General features: G+C 31.7%; 1 protein-coding gene across 4 annotated transcripts in view; it reads right to left on the bottom strand.

Annotated features, from left to right (window-relative positions):
- Positions 1-1532: 1532 nt before the first annotated feature.
- The window catches only part of TMTC3 (transmembrane O-mannosyltransferase targeting cadherins 3), a 69071-nt gene continuing 55550 nt past the window's right edge, over positions 1533-15053 (bottom strand). For all 4 annotated transcript variants that reach the window (XM_063074949.1, XM_063074948.1, XM_063074950.1 and 1 more), the window contains 4 exons: positions 8225-8328; positions 6793-6962; positions 4879-5105; positions 1533-3419 (listed from right to left, as the gene is read on the bottom strand). In XM_063074949.1, coding sequence (XP_062931019.1) covers positions 2602-3419; positions 4879-5105; positions 6793-6962; positions 8225-8328 — 1319 coding nt within the window. In that variant the 3' untranslated portion in view covers positions 1533-2601. The remainder of the gene's footprint in view (positions 3420-4878; positions 5106-6792; positions 6963-8224; positions 8329-15053) is intronic.

The following is a 15053-nucleotide window of genomic DNA, read 5'->3' on the forward strand; positions in this document are numbered from 1 at the left end:
TCCATTTTCCCAAAAAGGTAGCTCCAGAGGGGGAAAAAAAAATCCATTTCCATTTCTCACTTGAACAGTTTGAATAGGATTTCTATTATAAAAGAAATAATCATACAGATAAGCAAGTTTGATGGAACTTAAGATCTTAAATTTCAAAAAATAAATACTAGTTATCAGAAGAACACATTCCTTAGTGGAACTCTGACTTGTATTACTAACTTAAAAAAGTTAACACAGGAGAGAGAAAAACATTTTCCTGAACTAATTTAGAGCAGAGAGTCCTTAACCTTCATTACATATCAGAATCTCTCAGAGAGCTTTAGAGAGCTTTTACAAAAACAGAAGCACGGCTCCACCTGCCAGCAATTAATATTTGTTATAGGGTGGGGTCCATATTAAAAGCACTCCACATGATCTAACATGAAGTAAGGGTTGAGAACCATTGATACAGAATAATTATTATTACTTGGTGAATTTGCTTTAAACTATTTAAAATTCAAATATATGAGCACTTACTATATGCTAGGCACTGTTCCAAGTGCTAAAAAGGAAGATAATTCTCTTTTCTATAAAAATCATTGGATAATACTAATATATACCTTTTATCATTTGAATAGTTATATAACTTTATCAAAATATTACTCAAACTTTTATTATGGTCTCCTGTCACAAAAAGATTTCCTTCTGCTTCCCTGAACTATCCTCCACTTTATAATATAGCATAAGAGATCACACTCAGAGACTTTTCCTCAAGATACATGGAGAGAACATAAGAATAATATAGATTTCATTTTTCAAGTCATAGTATATGAGGTATTCTCCACCTTATATCTGGAGTCGCAAAGACATAAAATAAGAACTGAAATTAGATATTGCTTTGATGCTTAACAGAATTTCCTAGATCAGGAATTAATTCCCACTGGTATCAGTGCTTGCTTTAAATTGCCTTAAAGAAAAAATCTATGACAGATCCTCAGGGAACCTAGTAAGAGTAGGTCTTTAACACATACCACGTTTCTTGTGACCTATTTATAAAATATTTCTTTTAAAAATTACAGGAATATGATTTTTGAAACATATAATTAGAAATCAGTTACCTCAAAGGAACTAAAAAATACATAGTTTTTGAAATAATGACATAATTAGAAATTAACTACTATCCCTAGATGATAGCTTGAGCTTTAACATTTTAAATTAAAACCAACTTTATTAGGTATTATAAAACTCATTTGAAATGTAGTTTAATTCAAGAAAATAATTATTTAAATGAATGTGTCATTCGTATCTACTTTTTAACCTAACATGTATTTTATATTCAGATTTGCCAAAATCAACTAACAAATTTATTAGTCCTGTATTATGCTAGTTATCTTCTATAGCTGAACAGGGAGCCAAAATTGATGCAATTTTGGATAAACCATAATGTATGCACATATAGTAAATGCAACAGCAATATGTTTCCCATACTTGATAGAATTAAAACAGCCTTAAATTTTTATGAAAGCTCAGTAGTCAAAATAAATATTTAATAAAAATATACACCATAACAAGATATTAACAATTTAGTGTTTTAAAAATAAACTATGTCACACTGTTTTGCCTTCAGTTAAACAGAACTGAATTTAGTGACTTAACATATCTAGCATGATAAAGGTGTGACTTTGGAAACAGAAAGTTAAAACTCAAATAAGACCAGAGAGCTAATACTAAAATGAAAGAGAAATTTACTATAACTCAAAAGTTTAAAGTTAGGGTTATTGGGACTTCTCAACATGACTATGACCCTAAGAAACATGAATAGTTTGGGGAGTATAAGTCAAAGAATATATCATCACTATGTGGTTCATGTTGTAATACTCTAAATGTTTTAAAAAAAATACAGTATATATGAGCACCATAAGAAATGTGTGTGTGTGTGTATGTTTATGTGTGTGTAAAACTTTACCTGCCTAAAAATTGCATTTTAGAATGAAGTTAAGGACGAGAACGCAATTATGAAAATACTTCCTTAGCTAACATGTTATATGACTTATTTAAAAATATTTCATCCAGAATTCCTTCTAAAAATCAAACCAAAAACTCAACATAAAGAAAACCAGCATTCTTTTGTAGTGCAAAGTTCCTTGGTTAAACAGAATTACTGAAGAAAAAAGAACGTGTTCAGTAAATGTTTTCAATCCATAGCCAGGTTTTAAGAGGTACAAGAAAAATGAAGTAGGCTAATAAATGGGAATTCACAGAATAAACCAGATGTTGCATTTGTTCTCAAGGGGTTATCATTCAAGCTTCAAATTATTTTTAACTGATTAAAAGTAGCAAAGATTATTGTGCCAGAAAAAACTTTTCTTCCATAATAAAAATTGTAAATTTTTCACCTGTAATTGAATATTTCTGTTATATTCACCAAAACTCTGAAAATTTTTACCGTATCTTATATAATACACCTGGGGTAAGACAGGTCTTTAATGAAAACCTTATTTGGATCCTACGTAGAGGCACCTCACGATAGATTATATGTATCCTTGATATTTTTCAAAGCTCCCAGAACAAGCAATCACATGATATAAATTGAAGTTCTTCGATACCATTGTCACATGATAAAGAATAATGCTATTCACCATTTAAAATACGTTCAATCTCTTCTAGTCTTTTTAAAGCAGCAACTCTTTTCTTCTCAATTTCTTTGATATCTTTTGTTGTCTTGTGGGAGGTCTCTTTTTCTGTATTTTTTCCTAATTGTTTGCTGGACTTAGATGAAGTTTTATCATCACTTGTTTTTATTATCTTTGCTGGTCTGGATTCACTTCTGATTTCTTTTACATTTTCAGTTGGAATTTTGTCTCCTTCTTCTACTTTTGAAGTCTTATCAGCTGGGAATATTGGCTGTTCTACAAAACTAGATGAGGAAATTTTATCCCTGACTATACTCAAATGGCGCTGAATATATTCCTCATGTGGTGCTAATGCCAATGTTTCAACCAGGCATCTTTCAGCTTTTAATAAGTCCTTCTCTTCAAAATAAACAACACAAAGATTGTGTTTTCCTTGCACATTAGTTGGATCCATCTCCAAAATCTTTTCAAAACATTTTTTTGCTCCAAGTATATCTTTCTTTTGATTCATCAGAATGTCTCCTTTTAAAATGAGACCCTTGATATGATCAGGGTAGTATCTAAGTAACTCTTCCAAAATTGGCAAAGCCTTTAATTCCTTTGCAGTCTGAGAATACAGGAGAGCCAGATTAAACAAAGCACTTCTAAAGTCCGCTTGTAATTTTATGGCTTTCTTCATCCAAATCTCTGCTTCAGCATCCTTTCTATCATCCATGGCAAGCATTCCCAAATTGAAATAGCCATTAGCATCTTGTGGCTCTTCATTTACATAGCTTAAAAGTCTTTTTCTAGCTTCAGGTCTGAGTTTAGCCTCACCTAAAGAACAGTTTTTTTAAAAGAAAAAAATTATACTGTTAGTAAATGAATTGAGTCTGAGGAACAAAGCCATTTTCAAGTATTTCATTACATCACAGAAAGACAGCATCAAAACAACTAATTTCTGTACCTAGTAAAAAAGCAGAAAGCAAAAACCACAAAGTCTTCACAGGAAAGACAATGTGTTTGAAACACTGAAATAATAGCTCATTTCTTCTTATAAAGCAATAAGAATGCTTTAGAAACCAAAAGGAGAGAAATACCTTCTTATAGTTTAGGATCTTATTGGAAGTAGCAGAGGAAGAACAGAAAATTAAGAGGAAGAGGCATGGGATTTGCCAACAAAGACAAGTATTTAATCTCAATTTTGTTTACATTAAACACTGAACAAGTTACTTAACTTCTCCAGGTTAACTTACTGAATTTTCTAAGAATTTCATAAGATAGATGTAAAAATGCTCAGCAAATAGTAACTATTACTGAATAAAATTTTTTTTTCAGAATTACTAAATTAGATGTTTTTGTATGTTACCTCAAAGTTTTAGAAAGTTTCAATGACAAAATTATACCATTAAATATAAAGCAATAAAATTAGGATTACGGAAATAAATATTTGAGGTAATTTCTATTACAAATAAAATTTTTTTTTTTCATATTCTACAGCCACAAACCTTACAGTACAATCTTGTGTTGGATAATAAGCATCTTTCATGATTATCAATGTTAGATAACCTTACAAAAATATTAGCTTTTCTCCAAATTTTTACTTTTTTGAATATCAGGCATAAAGATCTCCCTCTATTCTTTTATTTGACAGGGTGATAAAGACAATTTGAAAATAAATCAGTAGGCTTCAGTTCTTATCTTGGACTAGCTATGAAAGTGGCCATATGATGGAGGGTTAATCATAAGATCTATTTGGTCCTCACTCTAATCTACTAAGTAGAAGACTGGCAAAATTAAATGAAAGGTCTTTTTTAGCTCTATAATACAATGATTTTATGATTCTTCCATTTTTTTTGCAAGAATTTTAAGAAATGTATCTAAGAAAAACTAAAAATTGTAAATAGACTTTTCCAACATAAAAATTTAAAAGACTATATACCATATACACTGCCCTGAGAGAACTAAAATTCCTACATAAAATATGAATCAAAAATCAAGATTTATTGTGATTGATAACTATTAGATCGTGTAAATCAAAGAAAAATAAAATGCTATTTTCCTGAAAAATACATACCAGAAGAATTAACAATTAGTATTTTCATAAATGTTAGTGCATGTTACTTGAACAGAGTTTACTTCAAATATTTTAAATATTCTTTCTATATTTATACACAGTTTTGTTATAAACTATTCATCCATAAAATGTTTGCTATGGGAAATAAAGTTTAAGTTAAGGTTTTCTATATTCTAAACTATAATTGTTTAAATGTAGAAATATTCTGAGAAAACATACCTGATTCTTGCATTAATATAGCAGAATTGAATAATGCTAGCTTATGCTTTGGATTGAGTTCTAAAGCATGATTAAAGTTTTTTAGGGCTTCATTTGGTTCTTTAAGTTCAATGTGTACAATTGCCAAGTTGTACCAAAGATCTGCATTATTTCTGTCCAGCTCTAGTGCTTTAAGATATGCTTCCTTTGCTTTGAGAGGTTTATTCATTTTTAAGAGCAATTCTCCTCTGTGGAAAAATCAAACACAGCTTTACTTACAACATTACTATGTCACTTTGTAGATAGCATTTTTGGTGAGTTTTAAGCCTTTGCACATATAGCTTTCTTTTTTTCCTTTTAACTTAGGCTCTTACAAGTTCTTTCAAAAATAACTCTTTAAAACTGTTCTCAAATCTGAACTCTTTCTTTCAGCAAATTTTGCTTTATATATATTCAAATATTATTAAAGAAGAAAAAGCAGCCTGACTTTAGAGGGTAAGATGTGGAACGGTATCCCAGAAAGGAGGACAGAGAAATACTAGGGGTACTTCAAAAAGTTCACAGAAAAATAGAATTAAAAGATAATATGAATCCCCCTATGAACTTTTTGAAGATCCCTTGCATATTCTTTGAATATATCTCAAAAAGATGGACTGCATCAGAAAAATGACTGCTAATCAGAATGGGAGAACAACGAATTTGTTAGGTGATGAAGTAACAGCATCTGAAGCAGAAAAATATTACAGTAGTGACAGGGAAATTCTAATCTATGATAGAAGTCTCACTGTGCAAAAAAAGCAGAGCATTTGAAATTTGTAACTCCTTCTTGTATTGATTTAGTCTTCTTCAATGTATTATAAAATGACCATAAAAAAAAAAATTAAAAATTATAAAGCTGATCAGGTAGGGTTAGAGGGTACTAGTGTCACCTGCAGACAGTTTTGAGAAATACATCCAGAATCAAAGATCAGTTTGAAAACCACCGCATAATCTTTCCAATATGATTTTATTTTCTGTTAGAGAACTTAAAAGAAGTCATTTTGCTTAAAAAATATTTTGACATAAGTACAAAATACGTTCAAGCGATCTAATGAGAGTTACTCTTGTTATGATACTATTCTTTCCTATAGTATCAGCATAGGAATGAAATAAAACGAACTATTAATATCCTCATTAAAGCAATTTCTAGAATGAATATTTGTCCAAAATGTAATTTTTCTTAATGCAGAGATTATTAATTTTTTATGAATTAACATGACAGTTTTTATATATAGATACAACCTGCTAAACTTAGTGAATTTCAACAAATACTGGATAGAGCTGAACTAGTAAGATAATCCCCAATGTAAGAACAGATTTTAATCTCAAAATCTTAAGTTTTGAGTGCACTTGCCCATAGAAACTATGCTATAAACTGTGATTAAGTTTCTGGGCCAGGCTATAAAACAAAGCTTAACATACATTTTTCTTCAAGTATAATACAAACAATAACACTTACATGAAAAAAGCATTTCAAATTTTAACATGTGATGCCAGAAAAACCACTGACAACCCAGAGGTTTTGTGACAGATACATCAATAACCATTTAAATCTCAAAATTCATTTAAGAAAGCTTCTGAGAGTTGGATATGAAAAGTAACTATTATAAAATGTAAGTTTTAGGTGTTTTAAATAGGAAAAAAATAATTTCAGTGATGCGAAGAAAATGAAACTAAGAAGGAGCTTCTTCTACTCTTTCTTTCATGTAAAACCTAAGTTGTCAATTTAACATCACTTATAGTTGATTCTCAGTCTAAAATAAGCTATGCCCCTTCTATGCACTTGGTTGTCCAGTAAGATTACTAAAAGAAAAGCATGCTAATTAAGTCAAAATGTACATGCTGATGCAGTTTCAATCTACTATAATGGTAGCTCATAGCTCTAAACTATGATACCTGCTAATGTAAGCCTGCTTGAAGTCGGGCCTCATGCTTATGGCTTGTCGGTACAGCTGATCTGCTTCTTCCAGTCTGGACTCATTTGCTCGGATCAGGTTGGCCAGATTGATATAAACATTTAGATGGTTAGGGGCAATTCTGGCTGCATATTTTTTACCAGGAATAATCTGTTTAGAAGAAAGGGCATTCTCATAATTTGATATTTCAGAACCAAATAAAAATAAAAAATAAGTATTCTTACTGCTTTTAAAAAATAATACAGAACATAAGATTATGCTGACAGTTTTACTACTGTATTACAATAAATTATAAAAATGTGAAAGAAAGCATCCGTAATATTCACAAAATGTAAATAAAATAATATTTTGTGGCACTGAAAGACATTTTTTTCATTTATGCCAACTTGATGGACTATTGTTAACTTGTTATTTATATCTATCTTTTTATAAAGTCAGATAAATCAGAACTTTTAGACATCAAGGTCTCTTAGTTTACATCAGAATAAGAATAGAACCCAGATCTCCTGACTCAGTCCAGTGTACTTTTTATACTATGTCAACTTTCATGTTGTTAGCAAAATATTTTCTGGTGTGACAATAAGATAGTCAATACTATTTCAGAATGACACTAAAAACTCACTTGTCTAGTTACGAGAAATAAAATGCTCTAATTAACTGATTAGTTATGGTAAGTAAAGGTTACTACATATAACATATATGGATCTAAATTTTCAGAGAACACAGTAAATTGTATCTGATAAAAACCTATAACAAATAATTTAACTATAGCATTTTAGGACTGAAATAATCTTTAGGATATCATATGGTCCAACTTTGTTTTTTAAAAATTTATTAAACTACCCAATTGTTACTAATACTGCTAATATTATCAATACTACTACAAGTGAGAAAAGTGCAGCCCAGTCAAACTATCTTTTCTGATGACACATAACTGGTCAATGGCAGGATCAAATCTTTCAACTTGGATACTGTATTGTTATATCCAATAAAACTTGTACTTGGGTCACTACAACAACTGATGGACACAATAGAGCAACAAAGATGTATCTACTGATTTTATCCCTTTTATTTTTTTGATAGGAATAATGTTGAATTTAGTGCCTTATGTACATAAATAAAATCCTCTTCATTTAAAGCTCTTTAACTCACCAATAACTTATAATCAAAAATAGCTAAAATTTATACTTTACGAATTCAGTTTTTACAAATGGAATATAAAAATAATTTCTTAAAAATCAAGTGAGCTAGAAAAGTAAATGTAATTCTTTATAAAACTTGTAGGAATAGATAATTCATTGGACCTTACTTTTATATCAATAAATTGAAGAAAAGATGAGGATTTTCCATCTAGATAATTCTGTTCAGTAAGGACATCTAGTACACATGACACAATAGATAAAACAACTTACTTGAGGCATCAGTGATTTAGCCATCATGTAAGATTCTTCAGCTTCTTTGGTTCTATTTAAATTTTTATAAGTTCTTCCTACATTCATGTGGGCACCAATATCATCTAAAATTAAAAAAAAAATCACTTGGCAAATATGCTAAACAGTATTCAATGTAAACTACTGAGAAGACAAGTTTCTAGAAACAAATATACTAAGCCAAAAATGCAAATGTAGGCAACAGGTCCTGCTTCCTCCTTAAAGTTCTCCTAACACAACTTGTTAGAACTTATGACCCATGATACACTGCAAAATTACTTAAAGCATTGTAAGGACAGAAAATACACAGGAAATCATAAAAACTACATGAATGGATCTTTGAAGGGTTAAGACATAAGAGAAGAGAGATAGAATAAGTACATCACCTCTCTTCCCGATATTCTACTATGCTATGCTAAGGCTTGCTTCTATATCCATAATCCTATAGCTTTGGAATTCACTCAAAATGTATGCCTTAACTTTACAAGAGAAAAGGATCATCATGATTCCTGGATATGTACCATTGTGGGACAGGGGCAAAGAGACTGTGAAAAAACACTGTAATTTAGTTTTTAAAAATTTTTATAAATGTGGTTGGAGTGAATAAAATGGAATAACAGTATAACAGTATTACTTAAGATGCAGTGGGCTGTCTCTCTTAAATAATAACTTCCTATATAATTTATTTAAAACTGTATAAGAGCTTGTGCTAATATCACAATGTCAGGAACTTATATATCATTTTTGATGTGAAAAATAAAATTTCCAGCAAATTTATTCAGGGGTAGAAAAAAAAATTCAGTTTATAAAAGAAAGATATGAGAACTCATTGCACACCAGTTTTTTTAAAAAGATACATATGCCAACAAATATTTCAAAAGTTTGGAATAAAGATAGAAGGAAGGGAGATGATCTTAAATTAGACAATTTTTACTCAACATAAATTTCTAACAGACATGACAAGGTTTCAAATTATGATTACTACTTGCCTGTGACATCGATGATTTTGCAATTGTGGAATACTTCTCTGCCTGCAACTCCCAGGACACATAGGGGCCAAGCATATATATCTTGGGAATTCCCCTAGGAGGAGAGTAACAGTCCTAAGGTCTCGCTATATTATATATCAAGTTGGTGATTGTGTGCACTGCACAAAAACTGGCAGATGCAGTACAGGTTTGGTTAGAGAATTGGGAGACAAAATTGGGGGTAAGAAAGTTGATTTTTCTTTTTAGATATATTGCTGAGTCTCATGGAGCCAAGAAGGTGTCAAACAGAAAAATGCTTGGGCTAGCCATTCACAGTCCTGGCTGCAAATGAGGATACCTGTGTAGTACTTAAAAATTCAGACATCTTAGCCCCACCCAGCCCTCTCCAAAACTGAATCTTCAGAAATGGGATCTGCAAAAACGTGTTTTTAAAAAGTCTCAAATGCAATTTTGATAGAGCAGGACTGAAAATCACTGTATTATCAAGTGTATATAAAAATATACAGTAGGTAGTCTTTGCTTTTATAAAGCTGATTTTTTTTTTCCACATCAGATAAATCCATACCATTTGTTACAGAGATCAGAAAGTTATTTAGGAAAAACTAAGGATATGTAAAACATGAAACAATTAATTATACAGTAAGAATTTAATCTAAAAGCAAACAAAATTTGGATTAAAAAAATGTAATTATGTTAGCTGAATATTTAAAATGTTACTGAAATCAGTCTCAACCAATCTTAGAAAAGAAACAGGTTATCTACTTAGATAAAAGACAAGGCAAATTACTACCCTCTAGAATCAGGTTCTCAGAATTATGGCAAAAAGATACTGTCCTCAATGCAGACTTCAGACACTGCAGCAAAGCATCCCTACTTTCTCAAAGAAAAAAGATAGCAGATACCCTTTAGCATTAAAAGGGCTACTCAATACAACCCCCCAAAAATCAAAGACCATTTCTAATCAAGTCTTCATAAGTTACAAAGTTTTAAGATTCCAGTGGGGTAAATACTATTACTCCTAAGGTAAATTTAAATTTGAAAAATAAGGTAAGAAAAAAAGGCAAAATGCAAAAATCAATGACATTTAAATGACTAAGAAGCCAAAGAGAATTTCAAACAAGCTTGCTCTTTTGAGTACACTATCCAAACCAAGGAACAGCAACATGAGTCAAGCAGTCTGCCTTTAATTCAATGTAAACGAGGACCTCCCAAATCTCAAATGTTCTCTTAATCTGTCAATACCGTTTCTCTTATCAGGGAAATGAGATCAGAAGGGAATTTGCTTGTCATCTCACTGCCAAAGCTATCAACTTAGCTGTATGAATGTGTGTGTGTTTATAATACTAACACACACCTGTGTGCACTTGCACATGCACAGTCTACTTTCCCTCCTATACCTCCTCTCTGATCTAATGCCAACCAATCTATTTATGCATTGGATCACATTCCCTTTCCCCACTTAAGGACTTTGTTCATGCTAGGAGGGTACTTCAAAAAGCTCATGGAAAAATAGAACTAAAAGATCCTACAAATCTTTCCATGAACTTTTTGAAGTACCCTAGTATTATCTATTCTGCCTAGGGCTGGCTAGTTTGGTACGGTTTTGTAACACCATCTACTTACCTGCAAACCTCTATTAAAAAAAAAAAAAAAAAACTTCCTACAATTCCTAGTAAAAACTAATCTTACCATGTATATTTTATGGGTTCAGACCCCCATACTGGCAGTCCAACAGCAGCAAGAAAAAAGTGCAAATCTATCCTGCAATACATCCTCCTAATGCTAAAATCTGTTCTTCCTCTAGCAAGTCTCTTTGAAAGAACAGTTTAGATTTATTCTGTTTCTACTTCCTCATTTCCAAGTGAGTCATAGACAGAATCCAGGAGATCTTTGAAAGTGGGAAGGAAAACATATGCATTTCAATTCTCAGTAACCTCTACTAAAAAGTTAGAATTTCATTCAATTAGAAATACAGGCATCAAATTTCAGTAGTATTAGTAGTACTTTGACTTTATCATCAAAAGAAATCACAGATTTTTCATATCACATTGCAATTGTTGCAGATACCTTGAAATTTAGTTTATACTTGAAATGACACTTTGAAACGACAGCAGTTATTAGATACACCACTGGCTCACATGTGATCTTGGTCATGTGTCTACAGACGCACATGTGATGTAGCTGGAAAGTAACAGGTAACTGTGCATGCCTAATTTTGCTTCAGCCACCAGTCATGTTAAGTATGCTCACACTGATGGCCCAGGCATCTATGCTGTTTTCCGGTATTTCCTATCCACAAAATTATCTGTCAATTTACTTAAAAAGATAAATTTATAAACATCTGAAAACTCCTAAGAACTCTTTAAAAATCATTCCCATCTTGATGGCATCAAAGTTGAAGTACAGATACATCATCCTTTTCTGATATAAACAATTTCAAAGATTCTGACTTAGGTAAAAATGAAATTATTGCTCTTAAGGCAAAAATGCCCTTGAAAAATTCTGGTGTTTCTTGAGAAAAGCCTACCCTTGACTTTTAAAGGTGTTTATGGAAACTATAATTCCATTTGCAAAAATTTTATCTTTGTAAATTGAGTTTTTTTTAAATACTTGTAACCATCAAAAAAATAAGTAAATAAAAATAAATTGGATGCATGTTCCCTGGTCAAAGACCACTTTATAGTTTATATTCTTATTCTAGCTAAGCAACAAAAGCCTTCATACTCTTTTCTATTGTTATTGTTTTTTAAAAAAATGAACTTGAAAATGTTATAAATCCCTACAGTATGGGTCCTGTGCTGTTATAGGGCTTAAATATCATCTATGTGCTTGTTACTCCACATTTTTATATCTACTCCTGACTACTCTTCTTATCTCAAGATTTATAAATCTATCTTCATGATATCTAACAGGGACAAAAGGGGATTACTGAATCCCCTCACTTGATGTTACTCCACAAAGCAAGACAAAGCATTGTCATTCATCCAGTTTTTCAGGATATGAACCTAAGAGTCATCCTTTATGCCTCACTGTCTCTCATATCCTACATCTAATCCTACATTGGTATATCTTGTCAGCTACAAAAATCTAGAACTTCTTGTGATAAAAACAAAAATCTCGGATAGAAAATACAATGGATGGAATTATTGGCAGATTAGACATTGCATAAGAAAACTAGTGACTTCCACCAAACTTTTCAGGTAAAAAATTACATGAATTCTACATAAACTCTTCCAGAAAACTGAAGAAAAGAGAATACTTTTCATGTAATTCTATGGGGCTAGCATTAGCTGATGTCAAAACTAGACAAAGACATTACAAAATAGAAAAATAAGACCAATACCCTACATAAATGTAGATGTAAAATTATTAAAAGTATTTTAGCAAATCAATCAAACAATATATAAGGATAAGACTGCATGATCAAGTGGTGTTTTACTGAAGGAATGTAAGATTGTTTTAACATTATAAAAATCAATCAATGTAATCTACTCCATTAACAGACTAAAAAATAAAAAACTTATCATCATCTCAATAGATACAGGAAAAGCATTTGACAAAATCCAACATCCATTTGTGATAAAAATTCTCAGCAAAGAATAAGAAAGGGCTCGGAGCTCTCCTATATTGCTGGTGGGAATGTAAATTAAAATACATTCTCTGGAAAACAACTTGGCAGTCTTTTAAAAAGTTAAACATCCACAAATCATATGACCATGCCATTCCCCTCCTAGGTATTTATCCAAGACAGACGAAACACATGTCCATACAGACCAGTACATGAATATTCATAACAGCTTTATCTGTAACAGCCCCAAACTGCAAATAATCCAATTGTCCATCAACAGGTAAATGGATAAAGAAACTGTGGTATAGCCACATGATGGAATACTAGCCAAAGGTATGATTTTTTTTTTATGCTTACAATAACATGGTTGAGTATCAAAATAATTGTACAGAGTGAAAAAGCCAGGGGTGAAAAAAAAAAGAACATGGAATATGATTTCATTCACATAAAAAACTAGAAAAAGCAAAGTAATCTACAGTGACAGAAAGCAGATCTAGTTTGCCTGCAGATGGGTGAGGTGAAAAGGGGTGAGAGGAAGGCATTACAAAAGGATCCAAGGAATTTGGGGGGCTGATGGATATTTTCAATATCTTGACTGTGCTGATGGTCTTAGGGTGTATATATATGACAAAACTTATGAATATACTTTATTATGTATTAATTGTACTTCATGATAGCTATTAAAAACTATAATTATTCCTTTGCAAAGCCTTCTAAATGGTATTCCTGCTTTTCTTCACTATTCTCTGCACAGCCAGTGATCCTAAAAATTAACTTCACCAAAGTGTATTTGCAAGACATGATCTTTCACTTTATTCTCCTCTCTGTCAAATACAAATTTCTCAGGGAGCCTTTCTCTGACCACTGTTTCTAATCTACTCTTATTTTTATTGCTTTCATCATTTTCTTATAAATAAATACACGCGAGTGTATATGCATGTAAATATTTTCTGTGCATATATAAAAATGTACACAGTATATATTTATATGTATTTGTTTACTTATTGTCTATACTCTTATTTAGAATGGGAGCTCCATGATGGCAAGAAATTTGTTTTATTCACCACTGGATCTCCAGCACTTAAAACAGTGTCTGAAACAGAAGACTGTCTGACACAAGGTATATTTTCAAATAAATGCCCAACGAATAAACAATCCTATAGAGTCATTTGCTATTCATTCTCTTTTCTGCCTTCTCCCTGCATCCTACATTTTTTATTTGCCTTCTCCTTCCCTAGTTCCAGTGAAAATATTACTATTAATACTTACCAGCTCACATCTTTTGAGTATACACTATGTATGGGCTAGAAGCTGGCCTAAGTCTTTGATATCCAGTATTTAATTTAATCCATACAAAAGAATGGCAATATTGTTGTTATTCCCCAAAAAATTTTTTTTGGCAGCTGGCCAGTATGGGGATACAAACCCTTGACCTTGGTGTTATAGCACTGCGCTCTAACCAACTGAGCTAACCAGCCAGCCCCTTATTCCAAATTTATAGATAGAAAACTTAAGGTGATTGAACTAAATTTGATAAAAGGTCTGTCCGACTCCAGAGTCCAACCTTTTAAGGTACCTGTCCGTATTAGTCCTATCCTGGTCACTGTCTGTCCCCATCTCCAATACTTATATCTAGCCCTAATAATGAGTCCAGTAAAATAACGTCATTTCATCTGTCACACCCATCTATGAAGAACACAGTTTTTAAAAAACAAGGAATAAGCCAAGAACCCTCTGAATGCCACATACAATGTTTCTAAATTTATGTACTTTACTCGTAATAAATTCTAATAAACTGGTTTACCTGTATTCAAAAACAGCAATTTTAAAAGTGGATAGTGAAGTCATACTGAAGGAGATAGGTTCAGCAAGTTTCTCAAAAATAGCAATAAGTGAAAATTGCCAATGAAGGGAAAATTATTAAAAAACTGACTGCCCATTCCTGCAACATCCTGTGATAGGCACATATTCACTCAACAAAATTGAAAATGCACACACCCCTGCACACATTTAATTTAGTCTTTTACAACAATGCTGTGAGATGGAAATTACTATCCTAATTTAGAAAGGAGAAAGATAAGGCTGAAGTGGCCTGAATAACATCTTTTAAATCGCAAAGCCCTTGTGTGTCTGACATCAAGGACGACTTGGCTTCTCTATAAACTCCTAAAACAAATCTAAAAGATTTTAGAAAATAATGAGTTAAAACTACCACATTTAGTGACTGCTATGTATAGGACTCTACTAAACGATT

Source organism: Cynocephalus volans, chromosome 12 (genome assembly GCF_027409185.1).
Source record: "Cynocephalus volans isolate mCynVol1 chromosome 12, mCynVol1.pri, whole genome shotgun sequence".
In the NCBI taxonomy this organism is placed as follows: Eukaryota; Metazoa; Chordata; class Mammalia; order Dermoptera; family Cynocephalidae; genus Cynocephalus; species Cynocephalus volans.